Source organism: Priapulus caudatus, unplaced genomic scaffold (assembly GCF_000485595.1).
Source record: "Priapulus caudatus unplaced genomic scaffold, Priapulus_caudatus-5.0.1 Scaffold322, whole genome shotgun sequence".
NCBI classification, from domain to species: Eukaryota; Metazoa; Priapulida; class Priapulimorpha; order Priapulimorphida; family Priapulidae; genus Priapulus; species Priapulus caudatus.
The window spans coordinates 116,403-134,735 of NW_014577383.1; the positions used below are offsets into that span (position 1 = coordinate 116,403).

At 44.5% G+C, this 18,333-nt stretch overlaps 2 protein-coding genes across 2 annotated transcripts in view; one reads left to right on the forward strand and one right to left on the reverse strand.

The window, feature by feature from the left end:
- LOC106809005 (anion exchange protein 3-like) overlaps window positions 1-296 on the forward strand; it is a 10,841-nt gene extending 10,545 nt beyond the window's left edge. Inside the window, exon 13 of the mRNA XM_014811944.1 lies at window positions 216-296. Within this exon, the coding sequence (XP_014667430.1) occupies window positions 216-296 (81 nt within the window). The remainder of the gene's footprint in view (window positions 1-215) is intronic.
- Window positions 297-3,200: 2,904 nt separating this feature from the next.
- Window positions 3,201-18,333, reverse strand: part of LOC106809006 (epidermal growth factor receptor kinase substrate 8-like) — a 47,046-nt gene continuing 31,913 nt past the window's right edge. The window contains exons 12-23 of the mRNA XM_014811945.1: window positions 17,806-18,041; window positions 16,928-17,084; window positions 16,387-16,508; window positions 15,415-15,540; window positions 14,867-14,968; window positions 14,238-14,454; window positions 13,774-13,887; window positions 12,323-12,434; window positions 7,130-7,468; window positions 5,526-5,694; window positions 4,288-4,423; window positions 3,201-4,022 (exon numbers count right to left, since the gene is read on the reverse strand). Coding sequence (XP_014667431.1) covers window positions 3,951-4,022; window positions 4,288-4,423; window positions 5,526-5,694; window positions 7,130-7,468; window positions 12,323-12,434; window positions 13,774-13,887; window positions 14,238-14,454; window positions 14,867-14,968; window positions 15,415-15,540; window positions 16,387-16,508; window positions 16,928-17,084; window positions 17,806-18,041 — 1,902 coding nt within the window. The 3' untranslated portion in view covers window positions 3,201-3,950. The remainder of the gene's footprint in view (window positions 4,023-4,287; window positions 4,424-5,525; window positions 5,695-7,129; window positions 7,469-12,322; window positions 12,435-13,773; window positions 13,888-14,237; window positions 14,455-14,866; window positions 14,969-15,414; window positions 15,541-16,386; window positions 16,509-16,927; window positions 17,085-17,805; window positions 18,042-18,333) is intronic.

Sequence of the window (18,333 nt, forward strand, 5' to 3'; positions counted from 1 at the left end):
GCGTGCGTGCGTTCGTGCGTGCGTGCGTGCGTTCGTGCGTGCGTGCGTGCGTGTGTGCGCGCATGCGTGCGCACGTGTGTATATAATAGTATACAGTGTAACAGTTATGTCGCATTTCAAATTTAGACAGATTCACGTAAATTCGAGGTTTGTATGCCAGAGAGTAGATGCATGCATTAATTCTGCTCATATTTCTACTCTGTTTTTTTACGCAGCTCGATAAAGAAGATGCAGACGCGAAAGACAATGACGATGAAGAACCTGATTTCTACGAACAGACACACATGCCGATATAGACGCCACCACTGTGGAATGTCTTATATGCACATGGCCTGGAGTGTCAATACCCGAAATTAAGACTTCTGACCCCCCAAAGGTCAAGTGATTAGTCACACAGACGTGATTTTTCTACCTGTACCTGATTACCTCTGATTATCTGTTAAATACCTGAAATGAAGACTTCAGACCCCCCCCCAAGGTCATATGAGTCACACAGACGTGACTTCTCTACCTCTTGTCTTTTCATCATTTGTAACCTTTTTTCCAGTATTTAGTCATGTCGTTGTTGACGGTTTATCTCTCTGTGACCTTTGGCCACAATGTCATTTTATCGGTGATTTAGACTATATCTACCTCTTATTAGCTACACCTCATTTTTTAGCATGTATCTTTCTGTTTTTTTAGATAGAATTTGCAGTCAGGGATCTCCAACTTTTGATATATAATTTAATGAGCACCAGCTCAACAAATGCTGGCTGATTCATTGAATCTTTGAACACAAGGTGAAAGGATTGGTGGTTTCGTAACCTTCTCATTCCTCTGTCAGCTTTATTTACCAACCTCACTATAAAGTATCTCTATTAATGCGTTTGTGGGTTTCTTATTACGTATACATATACCACTATATTTCTTATTATTGTTGGCAATCAGGGATCTTGTTTGAAGGCTATACATATTTTATGCCCGCACCAGGCATTTCAGACCTCATCTTAGAAACTAGTCTGAGTTTCATCTGACTAATGCCCACACTGACGATTTTTGGTGGATTTGTTGTGGGTTTTGAACCACACTCAGACTACTTGGAAATATATTCGTGTTGTTACAGAGCGTGTTTGCTGCGTCTGATCTTGACACGTGCCCTGTACCACAGCCGTGCTGTGTTTAGGGTATGAAGTAATAATTTATACATTATTTGTTATCGCCTGTCTGACAGCGAGTGATCACACGTTTATTACGCGATACATTGATTTGCATTGTCTTCCAAGAAAGTGGCGTAATATCAATAAAGATGGCGCGGTTATGAATGATCAAATAGTAGGTCTCAGGGGAGAGATAGTGATCCGCTAGATGGTGCATTATTAGTATAAATAAGTTGTGGATATAGAAATCAGTTAAATTAACCCTAACCCTAACCCTAACCCTAACCCTAATCCTAACCCTAACCCCAACCCTAATTCTAAAATAAAACAAAATTAGCCAAAAATAATAAAAAATTAAATAAATAAGAGACAAAATTAGCCAATCAGAGCCGTCCCCTAGCGGATCACTATCTCTCCCCTGTGCAAAATTTATGATCAAAAACCAAGCGAGTGCGGTGTATAGTAAGTGTACATACGGGGAGTTGCAGCGTCCATCCTGGTATTTACCTCCTGGAGTATGTATGGTGTAGCTGTCGGCTCCCAGTCCCTTTATTGTTATGATGCTGTTATTATAATGCTGCGGTTGTTTGTCTTCTGTTTGTGAGAGTGTAAGCAGCCGTGATCGTGTTCGTTGATTAACTTACTCTGTGGTTTTGTTCCTTGTTTCTTGTCTTTGTTCCTTGTTTCTTGTTCCTTGTTTCATATCGTGATTTCTAGAATGTTTTCTAAATAAAAATGAATTTTTTTCAACATATCTGTTTTTTTACCGTGCAATATCCATATATGTTGATGAGGTGCAGAATGTTATATTTGACTAATTGATTATCTGAAAAAGCGACGAATTTTATCAAAGTGTGGGTGAAAGTTTTCGTGCTATGAAATTTTATCTACTTGTTTTTTTATAAATTTGTTATCAGAGTTAAATTTGTTAGAAATCGTAGATAAGCATATCAATATTTTTATATTTTTATACGATTTTAATGAAAAATCGGGCGCTGCTGATAATTTTTTCTGTAATTAATAATCATGGTTGCAACTCCTAAGTGTGCGTGCGTGCGTGCGTGTGCCGTAGCTGCAGCCTGCTTTTATTGACGGGTAGATTCTTAACACTGGTGTTTGTGAGATATACTTATGGAATTAATCGAAAACCCGAAACCCTGTACAGGCGCACGCACATAAAGATTGATAAATTTATAGACCGCTGAACGTGTTCCACTTGCAGTAGGACAACGCTTCCCTGATCTGGAAACTACTCACCTATTACGTTCGTGTTTACACTTTAAACGTTTCTTCGGACACATTCGATGGTATATGTGGATGTAATTTATTTACTAACTATGATGCCATACGTCTTACCACCTGCAAAGTTTGTATGTATATATAAACTTTGCACAACGTTTGCTAGACCTCGCGATGTAGGGAAGATATTTAGGCATTCATGTAACTGCACTGATACGCGTTGTCGCGTGGTCAGTTGCGTAAACACAAGGTAATGATTTTTCTATTCGAGATTTACGTATTAATCTGAGTATATTTAGCCGCTAGTTTGCCAGCGCGAACATGTGATGATGTCATTGCTATATTATTGTGGCATATATTGTGTTGTTACGGTGCTGTGTTACGTGTGGCTCTCTTCCGTCACGATACCGCGAGCTGTCCGCTGCAGCAGTGATAAAGAAGAGAAGAGTTGTAAGTAGTATGTGCTAAATATTGTGTGCTATAAAAATAAGACCACACAGTTCTACCGGGCATATACATTTGCCGTGCTATATATTAATTATGTTTGTTAGCGTGCGCGTGCGTTTTAACGATATTGAATACCCGGGGCAGGGTGAACGTTTTATAAGAGATTACAATATGATTATTTTGGTGTGTGGTTGATTTTTGCTTCCAATACGGTGGTGCTGGGTGTAGAAGGAATATCGTTTGTTGAATGTAGTTTGATATTCTCGTATGTCATATGAGAAATTAACAATGAGAAATTAGCCTATTTTGAAATCCTTGCCAGAAATTCGGTCAACTGTTTGAAAAATAAAAACGTTTAAAAATGCGACTTTTTTATTTATTTCATAATATTTATTGCTCACATATTATAGTGGTGGTGGCAAAGTAAAGTAACTCCAAAGTGTAAGTTATTGGTTTGTTTATTATTCGTGTTCATTTTTAACAGTCGCTTGTACAAATTTAACTTAACAGTCCGTCTTTTTACGGTTATAAACTACACGCCTCACTAAGTGTTCACTAAAAGTAAAATACTGGCCAAACCTAAACTACAGGCCATATACAAGACGAGTACATTGGAAACAATGCAGTGTCACGTGTTATAGAAATATGTGACAAAAAGGATTTCCGATAAAAAATAATATCCATCTTTCTTAAACACATGCGCGCGCGTTTGTTATTGTGTGTTCGTGTAATTTTACAGAATATTTGCTTACCGTTATCCATGTTCAGTAGGCGCAAACTTGATCGCGCGATAATAACAAAAGTCCGTATAGCTATATATATCTACTTGACACTTCCATCTTATTCTATTATTATTCTTAATGGACTTCATGGAAGCTCTGACACCAGCCCTATCAAGTTAGTTCCCTCTGTCTATACCAACGAATAGCCACTACGTCTATCGCTGGCCGTCGTACTCAGAAATAATTTATTTTACCGCGGTTGAAATAATTGGCCTTTTACCCAATCTGATGTCGTGTATCACATAATTCAACCGGGGATAAATTATTTCTACCGCGGCAGAAATAATTCGGAAGCCTTGTTGTTCTTAGTTATTAGTTGCTGAAGAACACTGATGCAATTCCGCTAGAGTTCGTCGATTTCCTGACGTCGAATATGAAGCAGGGTGTCCAACTCACGAGAGCTGATCGTTTGGTACTGCAACAACAGCATGGTTATTTAATTCCTAAACTCTTCTTTATTTGTCATAATTTCATCAGTTGAGCTTAGAGCTTAGCGATATATCAAATCCTAGCTCGCATATAAAACGTCGGAAATTTAGCGGGTCCGCGTAAAAGCAGTAGCAGTTAGACATCGCAACCAATAGTTTAAACGGTCCCTGGAGGAATATCCCCTTTTTAATGTAATAATAATATATATAGTGTAAGGAACGTTGTTGTCTTACGTAGCTATAAGGCCTTACCCCTGAGATATTCTTCTGTAGTTGAAGTTGGCTGTAAAGTCGCCTGCCCTCCACTTTACCGCAATACTGTTCCAGCTCAGATGCCTTGAGCATGAAGAGAGAGGCACCGTCTAGTCCGTCCAGTAGGTCGCGCACACTGCAGCGGGAAACGCGAGGAGTGTGAGTGAGAGAGACAGAGAGAGAGAGGGGGGGGGAGAGCGAGCGCGAGAGAGAGAGAGAAGGAGGGAGAGAGGGGGAGAAACAGATAGATGAAGAGGGAGAGAGAGAGAAGGGGGATTATTACTGGAGGCCCCTCCGCGCTCCGTTTCCGTGAGAATCTGCGAGGTTTCTTTGTGCGAGGATGTCAAAGAGCATCAAATGCCAAGATGTCAAAGCCAGAGAGGAAGGGGAGAGAGGAAGCCACCTCTTCATATACTATATCCCTATATACTCTCCTCTCTCCGTCTCTTCTCCCTCCGTCCACTTCCCTCTTCCTAACTTCCTTACTCCCCTCTCGCGGATAGTATCGCCCACTGCACCAGTTGCACGCGAAAACCTTCACACGAAAATGGCTGGTTTTCAGTCGCAACATTTTCACCCCACCAAAGCACAAAAAGTGGATATACGGCTATAATACGCGTTTTTATAATCACATAATCACACATACACACACGCACACGAACGCGCACACGCGGGCATGGTCGCACGCACGCGTGCGCGTGTATTATACGCGTAAATCCCCATTTTGTGCCTCGGGGAGTGAAAAAGTTTCGGCTGAAATACGGCCATTTCCCTTCAAATGTTTTTCCATGCTTGACTGGTCATGGGCGATACAATCCGCGAGAGGGGAGTAAGGAAGTGAGGAAGAGGGAAGTGGGCGGAGGGAGAAGCGACAGAGAGAGAGGAGTGTATATATATATGTAGCGCCCGAGAAAGAGAGAATAATTGCAAGAGAGAGAGAGAGAGAGAGAGAGAGAGAGCGCGCACGAGAGAGAGAGAAGGGGGATTAATACATCACTTTCTCTCCCCCTATCTCAGTCTCTATCTTTCTTTGTTTCTCTCTCTGTATATCTCTCCCGATCTCTGTCTGCCTCACTCCTCTCTCTCTGTCCTTTTCTCTCTCCCCCTCTTTCTCGCTCGCTCTCGTGCTTTCTCTCTCTCTCTCTCGCTCGCTCCCTCTCCTTCCTCTGTGGGTGGGTGTGCGTTTGTGTGTGCTTGCGTTTGTGCGCGCGCGTGCGTGCGTGCATTCAACATCTCACCTGCCATTGAACTGCTTCTCCTTGAGCCACTGCTGCACCTGGTCCGGACGTGACGTACCGGATATGCTGCTACTGGCCAACGCCGTACGCCGGATGTTGAGCTTGTGTGGCGACAGCAGCATCTTCTGCTTCAGTTCGTCACGGAGGCGGTCCTGCTGTGAGTCGTCTGCTGCCACCGAGAGATGGAGGATGAGGATGAGGATGAAGAGGAAGAGGAGGAGGAGGAGGAGGAGATGTAGCGACTGACGTGCGCTTTATAAACACGCGCGGACGTACGCACGCGCTCTCACGCATGTAAACACACACACATACGCACGCACGTACATATACACCCACACTCACATGCACGCACGCATGATCACCCTTACCCTGGAAAAGCACACACACGTGCGCATACAGATATATATATGAATATATATATACATATATATTATGTATATATGTATATATATATATACATATATATTATGTATATATTACTGCGTCACCTAGTTTTGTCCACACATTAGACACAAAGATTTATTAATTAGTTACTATTAATTGAGGACTGATCTGTAAGCGCTTTAAATACGGGGTTCTTTTATTCATTTCTTAATTCGTTTTGCAAAGTCTCTCACTGAGGAAGAGAAAGACAAATAGAAAGAGAGAGAGAGCGAGAGAGAGAGCGAGCGAGAGAGAGAGAGAGAGAGAGAGAGAGAGAGGGGAGAGAGAGTGCGAGAGAGAGAGAGAAAGAGAGAGAAGAGAGAGAGAGAGAGAGAGAGAGAGAGAGAGAAAGAGGGCGCGATAGAGTGAGAGAGAGAAAGAGAGAGAGAGAGAGAGAGATAGAGAGAGAGCGCGATAGAGAGAGAGCGCGATAGAGAGAGAGAAAGAGAGAGAGGAGAGAGAGAGAGAGAGAGAGAGAGTGAGAGAGAGAGAGAGAGAGAGAGAGAGAGAGAGAGAGAGAGAGAGAGTGAGAGAGAGAGAGAGAGAGAGATAGAGCTTATTTTTTCTCACGCTCACGTAAAGTAAATCTCTAATTCTCTCTTACATCTCCTCTTTGCATTCTCTTTAGTTTCTTTCACAATTCTTTCTACACGAATTCTATTGTAGTGCGCAACTATCACCTAACATAGAGCAATAAGCTAGTGTCGAATCTACATGAGGTATGGGGAAGGAGTATGTGCGTCCTGGAGGTCTCCATTTCACGAGGATGATAGGATAGAAGAGACAGAATAGAATCAGAGAGGGTATTGTCTAAATAGTTCACTCTTCGTTGCGTACTGTTTATTATTATTAACTATCATGATTGCGATTCAATTTTGTCGAACGTAAAATAAATACTTTCGAAGTTTTGTAAGTGAGAATTTCGAATGGCCCGACGATGATGCTGATGCAGTTTATCATGGTGAAGCCACATGCGTGTTTCGTTATGGGAGGGTGACCCGCCACTGACCATTGACCATGTATGTATATACATTTCTCTGGGGGAGGGAGAAGGGGTTGCTCCCCTTGCCCTCCGCTAGCAATGGCCCTGAATAATCAAACAGAATGATCTTTATTCCCTCCTGATAGAATCGAGCGCTAGCTGGCGTACAGGAATGGAGAGGACGCACAGTTAGTTATACCTATCTTCTCAGCCTCCTCCTCCAACGCAGCTACCACCGGCTTCTTCTCTGGGATCCTAATCGGTGGTGCAACTGGTCTCATTGTTGGAGACGCCGCTAGCTTCCTCTCGGGAGAATCCCGAGGGCTCCTCTCCGGTACCAAATCCGGAACCGAGCGCAGCTGCGTCTCCCGTATCGGGGCGTTTATCCAGTCTACCTCCGGGCGTCTCTCTGGCACGGAATCCGATTCGGATGCGGGATCATCCGACGCCCTCCGAGGCGTCTGCTCCGATTTCCCGCGAAGTATCGGATCCGGTTTTCTCTGCGGAACCTTGTGCGATACCCTCTCCGCTCTCACATCTGACAGCACCAACAAAACCCTCACGTCATCATGGCAAGCGTACGCGCGAGCAAGCACCTATCGTACGAGTGAGTCTATGTGACACACCGCGCTACGAGAAAAGCTTGTGGGTATTAACTAGAGGGAGCTGTATCCGTCTGGGTCAACACAGAGCAGAGAACACGATGGTGACACTTTGGCGAACGTTAATTATTTGTTATTCACTATACGCTCGATGGTGGACGCTTGGGGCATGTTTACTAGGGATTATAACTCTACATGTAGACTATCTATCTGTCTGTCTGTCTGTCTATCTATCTATCTCTCTCCCTATATATATATATATAGTTAAATTTTTGTTCATACCAAAAATATATTAACAAAATTAGGAGGCATTACTTTCTTTTCTAATATCTACAGCACATATCAGTACTTTTTTGAGTTATACTAAATTATAACTGATACTGCAACAAATATATGTGATGATACGTTTAGCTTATTATTGTATTATTAAAGCGTTCGTCTATGGTGGTTCTTTCTTCAACAAAATTTCTGATTACACACGTGCACATGCTATATAAGCGGTGTCTTTACTTTCTTACATAGTCCCTTTCCCTTCCATTCCTTTCATTACTTCCTTGGGCGATAATTTTTTATTTTGTTGGTTTACAGATCCGCCGACCCGAATTTTCAAGAAAAACGAAAAAAAAAAAAATTGCAAATCTGTATTTTTTTATTCCCGCCGACCTTTTCTCTAAGAAATATGAATAAAAAATTTTTTTATGTAAAAAACAAAAACATTTCATAAACAAATAGTTTATAATAAAAGTAAAATTAATTACAAGTTGAGTTTTGTTTTCATTTAGTTTTCTTAAAATACTTTAATATCATGTATAACAGTATCACTGTATTTTGACTTGTTTTATCTGACAAAACAACATTTTTTTTTTTTTTTTTTACCCTACCGAGTCAACAACAACAACAAAAATTCTGTAAACCAACAAAATGAAAAATGGTGGCCTTAGTTACATTCGTTGACAACAGATTGGAACTGTACTGCACCGCTACGATTCGAACAACAGTAGTAAGTCTTTCTCGTTTATTATTGCCTTCCCCACCCCTCCTCACCCCCACACCCCAGGTTCCTCGGTCACGCATGTTCCGTCTAGTGCTCTCACTGCTACCGGTGCTTCACTGAAGATTGCAAACTTTTACTACACATTCTAAACGCCTAGCATGCTACAAGCGACAGCGGCGACACACACACGCACACACAAAAAAGCAAAAACACCGGAACAGAAACAAGCTTGGGAATAACACGGTTTATTGTAATAAAACACGGGCGATGCGGGGGGTCACAGTCGTCATGCAAACAACGTCAGGAAGAAATAAACACGTACTGATGCACAAACATCGACGAGCGACCTGCACGCAATCTATCGTGCGGCAACGTAAACATCCATGCATCTCCCAAACGCACCCGTGACCTTTCCTGTATGACCTTTGACCGAGCGACGTCACTGGACGCTCGCCTTCTAACACGGACAGGAGGCGAACACACTGAGACATCATTCGCCCCGCCCACTACATGCGACGCACCAATCACGCGACGCCGCGACGATGTCCGGCATGTGGGTAGCCAAAGGGGAGCTTTAGCCCACTCGCTGGCAGTGACGTCAGACCGCCCTACACTCTGGGGCTCGTTTTCAGAAACAAAATCAGTCTTAACATGAGTCCTAACACGAACCTTTTCTCACAGACCGTCGACAAAAATCCCCGTAAACTTACGAGTTTCTTAATGTATATAAAGATGTGTGGTTTTGCGAGAAAAAGGTCAATGTGAAGACTAATTTGTTTCTGACAACGTGACCTTGAATTCACAGCAAACAGAGCTAGAGGACATCTAATCGACGGTGTGTCAACGTCGCTAACACACTGTCAACACGCTAGGAGGTGGAAGAGAAGGCATGGTGAGAGTGAGACGGACACCCGACAGCCACGACCGCGGCACACCCAATACGACAAAGACGATCGGCGACAGTCAATGACCACAAACTACACCTTCCCGCTCTATCTGAGTGGAGACGGAAGGATCGGTGACGTCACGGGAACATGGCGGTCGTCTGCGCGTCACGTGGGCTAGCAGAGGGAAGGATCGGTGACGTCACGGGAACATGGCGGTCGTCTGCGCGTCACGTGGGCTAGCAGAAGAGAACATGACGTAGCACTGAGACATGTGGATGCTACTGCTACGACAGACAAAGCACTGTCTACTGCAAACTACAGCTAGACCAGGAGTTCTTATCCTGTGGTCCATGGACCCCTTTAGGGTCCGCGCATGGGCTTTAAGGGGGTCCGTGAACCAGGCGCATGCAATAGTTTGTGTTTACGTGCTTCTGTGCATTTTTCTGGGGAAGGTCCGTAGCTTTCACCAGTTTCTCAAAGGAGTCCACGACTCAAAAAGGTTAAGAACCATTGAGCTAGAGGGAAGGGTAGCATGGTTAACGCACGAGCAGACCTTACTGTGTCTGCCGCTACGGCGTATGGAGGTAGAGAATCGACGTGCCTGCGCACGCGCATGCATTGTTGTTAATCGTGAGTAAAACAGCAGAGAACAGTGACAGCACTATGGCTTTCCCACCACTGCCGAGTTAGCTAGGTAGAACAGCAGAGAACAGTGACAGCACTATGGCTTTCCCACCGCTGCCGAGTTAGCTAGGGAGAACAGCAGAGAACAGTGACAGCAACAGGGGTGACATAATATAGACATAATATCAAGAGCAGATAAAGATTCCCTTCTTTATCTGCTCTTGATAATATATAGACATAATATCAACATATCTATATTATGACACTGCTGATATAGCACTATGGTTTTCCCACCATCCCACTGTTGAGTTAGCTATCGGTTAGTACGCGTGTAACGGTTGCTTCTACGATAGACCGCCACTGACTTCTACAAGCTCCACACATCCTCTCTTTTAGACCCCATAGAGTATAGGTGTTGTTAATGACGTCATTAAGAGCAGGGGTGTCCCCGTTAAATAAATGGAATTTTATCGTTTCGTATTTAGATTGATAAATTAACGGAAAGCGTTAGAATTTACAGAAAGGAATAGAACTCTAATCCGCCTAAGAACTCAACGAGCATGATGCGTTATTGGTAACCTGCTTGAACAGGTGCAATTATCTCTCAAGTAGGGAAAGTTAAGTAAGGTAATGTAAGGCAAAGTAAGTAAGGTAAAGGTTAGTGCTTCGGGCGTGCTTGTGTTACTAACAGATATCCACCACCACCACCTCACCATGACAGCATGCATGCCAATCTCACCACAGATATATCTCGCGACCATGGGTACCCCATCACCAACGATCAACTCTGTGTTGAGACTGCGAGGATGCTACAGGTGCCGTCGTCATGGCGACGCATCAGATATCTAAGTGTAGGGATGCTGCATCTGGGGGAGGGGGCAGCTGCGCACTGCTATCATCATCATCATCATCATCATCATCATCATCAACAGTAGAAAACGGTGCGTGAGTATACACACCAATAATTACCGGCACATAAATATATATATCGCCTCTCTGAAACATGGGTTAACTATAAAAAGTTCTTTAAAAATACACCCGATACACCCATAATTGCCCTCTTCCATATTATACACGTGGTTTTTTACAGGCCTCTATATACGCCTGTGACCATTATTAGCACACTAGTAAACGTTTCTCCCGACACAGGGCGCTCCCACAAAACTGTACAAGAAAGAAAATTTCGATAACGCAGGCACAGCTGGGTTGTCACGGGAAATCATAATTACCAGAATTCTAACGAATGTTTCTCGGGAAATACGAAGAATGATAGAATTATGAACAAGCGATGATTTCGTCAGTTTGGAAATGAAACTCCTACCCTAGGACGAATAATCATAGAGAGCGCGCGTAGTAGAACAGAGTGCTTGATACGTAGAGTCTAGAAAAGCTAAATGATCACCAGTTACTATTATCACGAACGTATGTGTAGAATATTCTACACACAAGTTCAAGCTATTAGCACACCCTGGCCCTGTGCAGATACCCTCACTTCTTCTTAGCTGCCTCGTATGAATGTAATGTCTACTAATTATATAATATGCTAATTATGGACGATTCATTATGCTAATGATCTTTTCACATAACTCTGCAAAGCTCTTGGCTTTGCGACGACAATAGTGTGAAAATTCCTCATCTCTCCGTCTATATAAATCCACTGCTTTTCTCTCTCCGTCTCTTTTATAATTATATAATACAATAATTATTTACGAACAACAAAATCTTGAAAACAATACTGCCTGAATTGTGAGAACAACAGAAAAATGCGTAAACAAACATACACTGGTGCAGTAAGCTACAGATCATCGGGAACATGTTACAGGTATCAATGACAGCATGTTACAGATCTCTGTAACATGGTATAGATCTCTGACATGTTACAGATCTCTGTGACAACATGTTATAGATCTCCGACAACACATTACAGATCTGACATGTTACAGGTATCCATGACAGCTTGTTACAGATCACTGTGACAACATGTTATAGATCTCCGACATGTTACAGGTATCCATGACAGCATGTTACAGATCTCTGCGACGACATGTTACGAAGGAGGCATCACGCAGCAGTGAGAATACCGGGAGGTGGCGACTGTTATCAAATCCTGGGGGACAGTTCCTCTCACAGGACCCCCCCAATGTCATCAAAGGTCAGTGAAGGTTAACCGGGCAGAACACATTTATCGAGATACGCCGCGCCAGCTCCCAGCATCCTCCCTGCTCCCTCCTCCAATGACGATTCGAAAACAAAATAAAGCCCATGCTCGAGCACACAAGATTCACCTGCTGTGGGCGGGGGCTTGGTCATCATGGGGGGAGGGGTCGGTGGGGCTGGTGCAGGGGGAGGGCTGGGGGTCTCATAATCCTTCTCAGGCTCAGGCTCACCCGCGTGCATCTGAAATCAGGCATCATGCATGCAGCACCTGAAACAAGCAACTCGAGCAAAACAGGCGAGGGCGATGGATGTACTACTGTGTGAGGTGTCTACGACAGCGGGGGTGATGTACCGTGTGCGGTGTCTAGCCGAGTACGGGTCCGCGACGCTGGCAGGCGGTCAGCCATCCCACGATCACCACCACGCGGCAGCCACCACACCTGCGCAAGCCACCACAGAGACAACCGTGATTCACCTGCACACGCGCATTGATTCCATGGCGAGTTATACACCGACGAGAGAAGATGCGTACAAGACACGATATGCAGCAACACCTACACGAGGCCACCCTTAAAAAATTGTTTGTTTCCCCTTTACCTACTCGCCTCTCAGGGTACCGAGTAGGTAGGTAAGTGAAAAATCTTTTTTATTTTGTTTTGGCAAGATGTGTGTATGTATATTGTATATTCTGTTTTGTGTATGTTTTTGCGGAACGAATTTGATTTTTTTTTTGGCGAAACAAAATAATTTTTGTTTTGTTTTAATCGGCCAATAAAATGTGTCGAGTAGCGGCGTTTTGGCGAGTCGGTCGGTAAAGGGAAAACAAGCAATATTTTATCTTAGGCCTGATACATCTGCAACATTGTTGCTGCCACGCTGAAGATATTGCAGGCTACGTACCTGTATTACAGATTATACCTGTAAATAGTGTGTAGATATTGCAGGTAGAGACATACCTGTCCTCATAGGAGCGATACTCTACATTTGAATACAGCGACTGGTGCAGGCGCTACCGACTAAGATCAGATTAAACCAACGAGTGTAACAGCATGAAAAAAACGCTTCCATCTCAGCCACACCGACTCGCGCGATCATGCAACAAGAATTAACACCCGCCTGATCGCCCGCCGGGCACTTGTAGGTATTAAACAATGACGACAACCGATGAACTTGAGATACTACCACCAGACATAGACACACATACGGGACACTCGATGACAGAGCACGCCCTCTGTTGGCACTGAACGATGCATTAGATTCAACACAAAAACACCTAGTATGTAACGAACAACACAATCAGGCGCGCGGGAAACGCTCGGCAGAGCGACTCGCGAATTATCGGACATTACGACGACGAATCGCGGCCGCCGCTGCGCGCCACTAAATTATATTAATTATAACTAATTAGTTTCACCTCGTTATGAAAATTTACACATTATCGTAACACACAATCTGTACGTCCAGCCGCGCCGACGCTGCCGCTATATTCACACTAAATTATGTCATCCGGCCGGGGGGCTATGTCCACCGCGGGGCGCCACCGTGGCGGCGGCGGCGGTGGCTAGTAGCGGGAACCTACGTAATTGTAGCCGGTGTCTGTCTCGACATAGGCCTTCAGGATCGTGTAGGGCACATGTCCGATCCGGCCGTAAGCATTTCTCGCCTTCCACCAGTTACGCGTGTCGTCCAAGATCTGTGCAGGGTAGAGAGGCAACGTGCAGAAACGTTAATGGAGAGTCGATGCGCAGCATTCGAGCGTGTGCGGGAAACCAATGCCCCACACGCATGTTAAGAAAACAGGCAAATTAAACCAAATTAAAGAAAAACAAACAAAATCAAACAAAAATCAAACGAACGACACAAATATAAACAAGATCAAACAAAAAATTCAATGAAATAATCAAACAAAAAAGAACAAAATTAGGCAAACGCCTCACATGCCTAGCGATCACACTGCAGCCTCCTCCTCCCTCTCCTCCTCCTCCCGCTCCCCCTCCTTCTCCTCTTCCTCTCCCTCCTCCTCCTCCTCCTCCCCCCTCTCACCTCGAGGAACTCTCCCTTGGAGACGGTCAGCTCCTTCTCGTTCTTGCCGACTCGGTCGTACGTCACCTCGTACGCCTTGCCGCTGGCGTGGCGTAGCTGCTTGAGAAACGACGACTGCGTCTCATCGAAGTTGCGACGCGTCCGGTCGAGCGGGTCGTCCATCTGCTGCTTCGCGCGCTCGTGCATCACGTGACTGCTGCTCATGTGGCTCCGCCTGCTGACGAGAGTGACGGCGAGTTAGCCGTGCGAGGATTTTCATAAAAACTCGCAGGAAATTTTTCCGTGCGCGCGCTTTGTTGGGTTAGGCGAGCCGATTGAAATGCGGGTGAGCAATATTGCGCTTGATTGTTATATTTATATTGTTATATATATTATATTTTGTATTTTTTGTTTCTACGCTTACTTATTTTCGTGCCTTGTGACACGGCAAAGTCTTATTTTATTTAGGAAGCGAGATTTTAAAAAGTGTGCACGCGCATTCTCACGCTGCCCAATTCGGTAACTAGAACGAAAAAGCGCATGCAATCCTACGTCTTCGCAAAACAACAGGCTACACCGGCGTGGCGCGTTGTACGTCCGAAGCGACCTGAATCGTGCGAGAGAGCGAGAGCGAGGAGGCGTGTACGTACTGGTCAGCGGGTGGCGGCGGGCGAGACTCGTACTGTGATCCGTGTCTGCTCGTCTGCCCCTGCCCGTCGTAGAATCTCTCCTCGCTGTGTCGTGCGTCGAACCTGCGCATCGATAATAACGTTTAATTAACGATATTAATTAACGTTTAATCAATCATTACCGAATACAATCACTCGGGTGTATTTGAGACGGGCATGCATTGGCCCACGGACAACCATGTGACATTTCACACCAATTTTAAGGGTAATCCCACTCATCAGGCCCTTTCTATTTTCATCGAAAAATATAGGTGGATGCAGCCCCCACCACAATTTAACAGGTAATCCCACTTATCAGGCCTACTCTATTCATAGGTCTTCCCTTTGCTCAAGTCCTTAAAATATAGGTGGATGCAGCCCCCACCACAATTTAACAAGTAATCCTACTTATCAGGCCTATTCTATTTATAGGTCTTCCCTTTGCTCAAGTCCTTAAAATCTAGGTGGATGGAGCACCCCCCCCCCCCGGTCCACACCCTCAGAGGCTGAGGCAGGTATGTGTCACTGACCTGGGTTCGGCGCGGCGGTCCGCGGTAATCGTTAGCTGGCGGCTTGTAGTCGCTTCCCTGTCGCTTCTCCTCGTATCTCTCCGTGTGCCGTGAGTCGGCACCAAACCGCTCTCCGGTCCGCGTAACCTGCGGGGCAAGCGACGGTGAATATATAAAACATCCACTATATATGTATGTATATATATATATATGTATGTATGTATATATATATATATATATATGTATGTATAAATATATATATGTATGTATATATATATATATGTATGTTTGTATAATGTGGACGGTAAAACATCCACTATATATGTATGTATGTATGTATGTATGTATGTATATATATATGTATATATATAATATACTATGTATGTAGTATGTAAATGTGACGGTAAACAAAACAAAAATCGCCACTATATACTGTATGTATGTAATATATATATATAATTATGTATGTATGTATATATATATATATATATATGTATGTACAATGTGTACGGTAAAACATCCAGCTATGGGTGAGCAGCGGATTGATGCTGAGAGAGAAGATGATAGCTGAGGCAGCATGCCAACAACACTGAAGGCTACATATCTGTTGTTACACTATTATATGACACTATGTCGACACATATCCTTGTAGAAGGAAGTTATCCAAATCTTCAAAATAATCGCCAAGAGAAGAACCACTGAAGTGCAGCGAGGTGTCGTCCATTTAATACGTGTAGAAGGAAACTGAGACAGAATATTTAATACGACGAAGGTGAAGATGGAATGGTAGATAAACGTGTACATATGTATAGAAAGGTACTGGGTTTGCTATTTGCAGTTATTCCAAAGCATAGGTATCTGCACAGTAGTAATACAAGGTAATATAGTAGTTATAGCACAGCATAATTGTTTCGCGCAAATCACGGACGAATCGCTTCGAAATCGCCACATGAATCGACAGGTAGTGCCACCTGGTGAGTGACGAGAGCGTACCTGTCCGGGGGCGGGGCTTGATCGTAGCGTATCTCGGAGCCGTAGCGCTCCTGCGAGGGCTGATGTGAGTAGCGGCTGTCGCGGTCGTCGTAGCGTGCATAGTGCTGCTGCCTCTCCTCCGCCTGGTGGAGAAAACATGCGATACCTCATCGTCAACGCACGGTTCAGGTGCCGCAAATATTACTTTTATATATATTATATTTTTTTGTATTTTTTTTGTATTGCTTTTATATATGTACTTCCTCACTTTCTCCTCCGCATTACTTTATTTTGTTTAGTCGACACTATTCTCACTCGGGTATATTCGCCCAAATACAATCGTAGGCGCCATAGTTTACGGATGGAATAGAAACAAACATGGAATGGTGCTTTAAATAACAATCGTCAACTATAGACCATACTCTATACACGTTTACACTTTCTACGAAGACAAAAACTCAAAAAATGACCCCGCGGAAAACATAATCTTCATTTTAAACTAGATACGATCGACTTTGTGAGCGTTTGTAAGTGCAGAACACGCGTTGAGCATGATCCCTACCTCGTTCTGTGCCTTCCATATGTCGTCTCCGTGTGTTATGCGTGCGGTGGTCGCTGCCTGGCTTGCGACCCTATCCCGATCATCGATCTCTATCCCGGGCGACCAACCGTCGGCAAACACCGGGTGGTAGGGATGTACGTAGCCCTTGTAAAGTTGTCTGTGTGCAAGCGAAGTAGTTATTAAGCAGGTAGGGATGTACATGGCACTCGTAAAGGTGTTTATGTGCAAGTGAAGTAATTATTTGTCAGGTAAGCATGTACATGGCCCTTGTAAAGGTGTCCATGTGCAAGCAAAGTAATTAGTAGTCAGGTAGGGCTGTATGTAGCTCTCGTAATGGTTATTATAACTAAGATGTAAAACGACTATTTATGGGATGGTTCATGTGGACTACCAGCAGGCAGTTTCTCCTGAGATGAGCTCATGACTCTTATGAAAGAAGGCACCTGCACAACATTCACTTCTAAGCCACCATCTTGCGCGAAAACACACGAACAAGAAAACAACTACTGTATAAGCCGTATTTTTCGCGTACAGATATTTTCGCGAATTCAGACTTCGCAAGTGGAAGACAATTTCGCAAGTGGTTAATTTCGCGGTCGGTGAATTATGTATTATTCGGTATTATTCGGTATGAATGATTCGCGTGTTGTTATTTTCGCGGTTGGAGACGCGTTTGCGAAATTCGCGAAAATACTATACAGTACATTAAACACGCGCAAAAATTAAAACATCATCGCGACAAATACAAATTTTGGAACCACGGACGATTTTCTCTCTCCCCCACAACCGCACAAAAGAGCGTGGTTGGGTAACCCACCGATGGCACCCTCCCACCTTCCCTCCGACCCTCCCTGACGCCCGCACCCCCGCGGACTCACCTTGGCACGGTCCAGGCCTCGCCCAGCGACTCCCACAGCTCCGACTCCTTCGAGGTGAGGCAGTTCTGCAGCATGTCGACCGACTTGAGCGTGAGCAGTGGCGCCACCACGTGGACGGGCAGGTTGACGGCGTAGTTGGAGTCGCGGCAGGCGTCGACGATGAGAGCGAGGGGAGTGAAGAGGAAGTGCACGAGCTCGGGTGCGTTCGGGTCGTGAATTTGATTCTTCAGCTTCGCCTGTGAGAGAGAGGGAGAGCGTGGAAACGCACGCAGACGGTCAATGCATGGCACACGACACACGACGCAGAAGATGGCACGTACAGTTGACCTCTAGAGAAAGGACAGTTATATATGTGCTTACCTCTAGAGAGAGGACAGTTATGCGTGCTCACCTCTAGAGAGAGGACAGTTATGCGTGCTCACCTCTAGAGAGAGGACAGTTATGCGTGCTCACCTCTAGAGAGAGGACAGTTATGCGTGCTCACCTCTAGAGAGAGGACAGTTATGCGTGCTCACCTCTAGAGAGCGG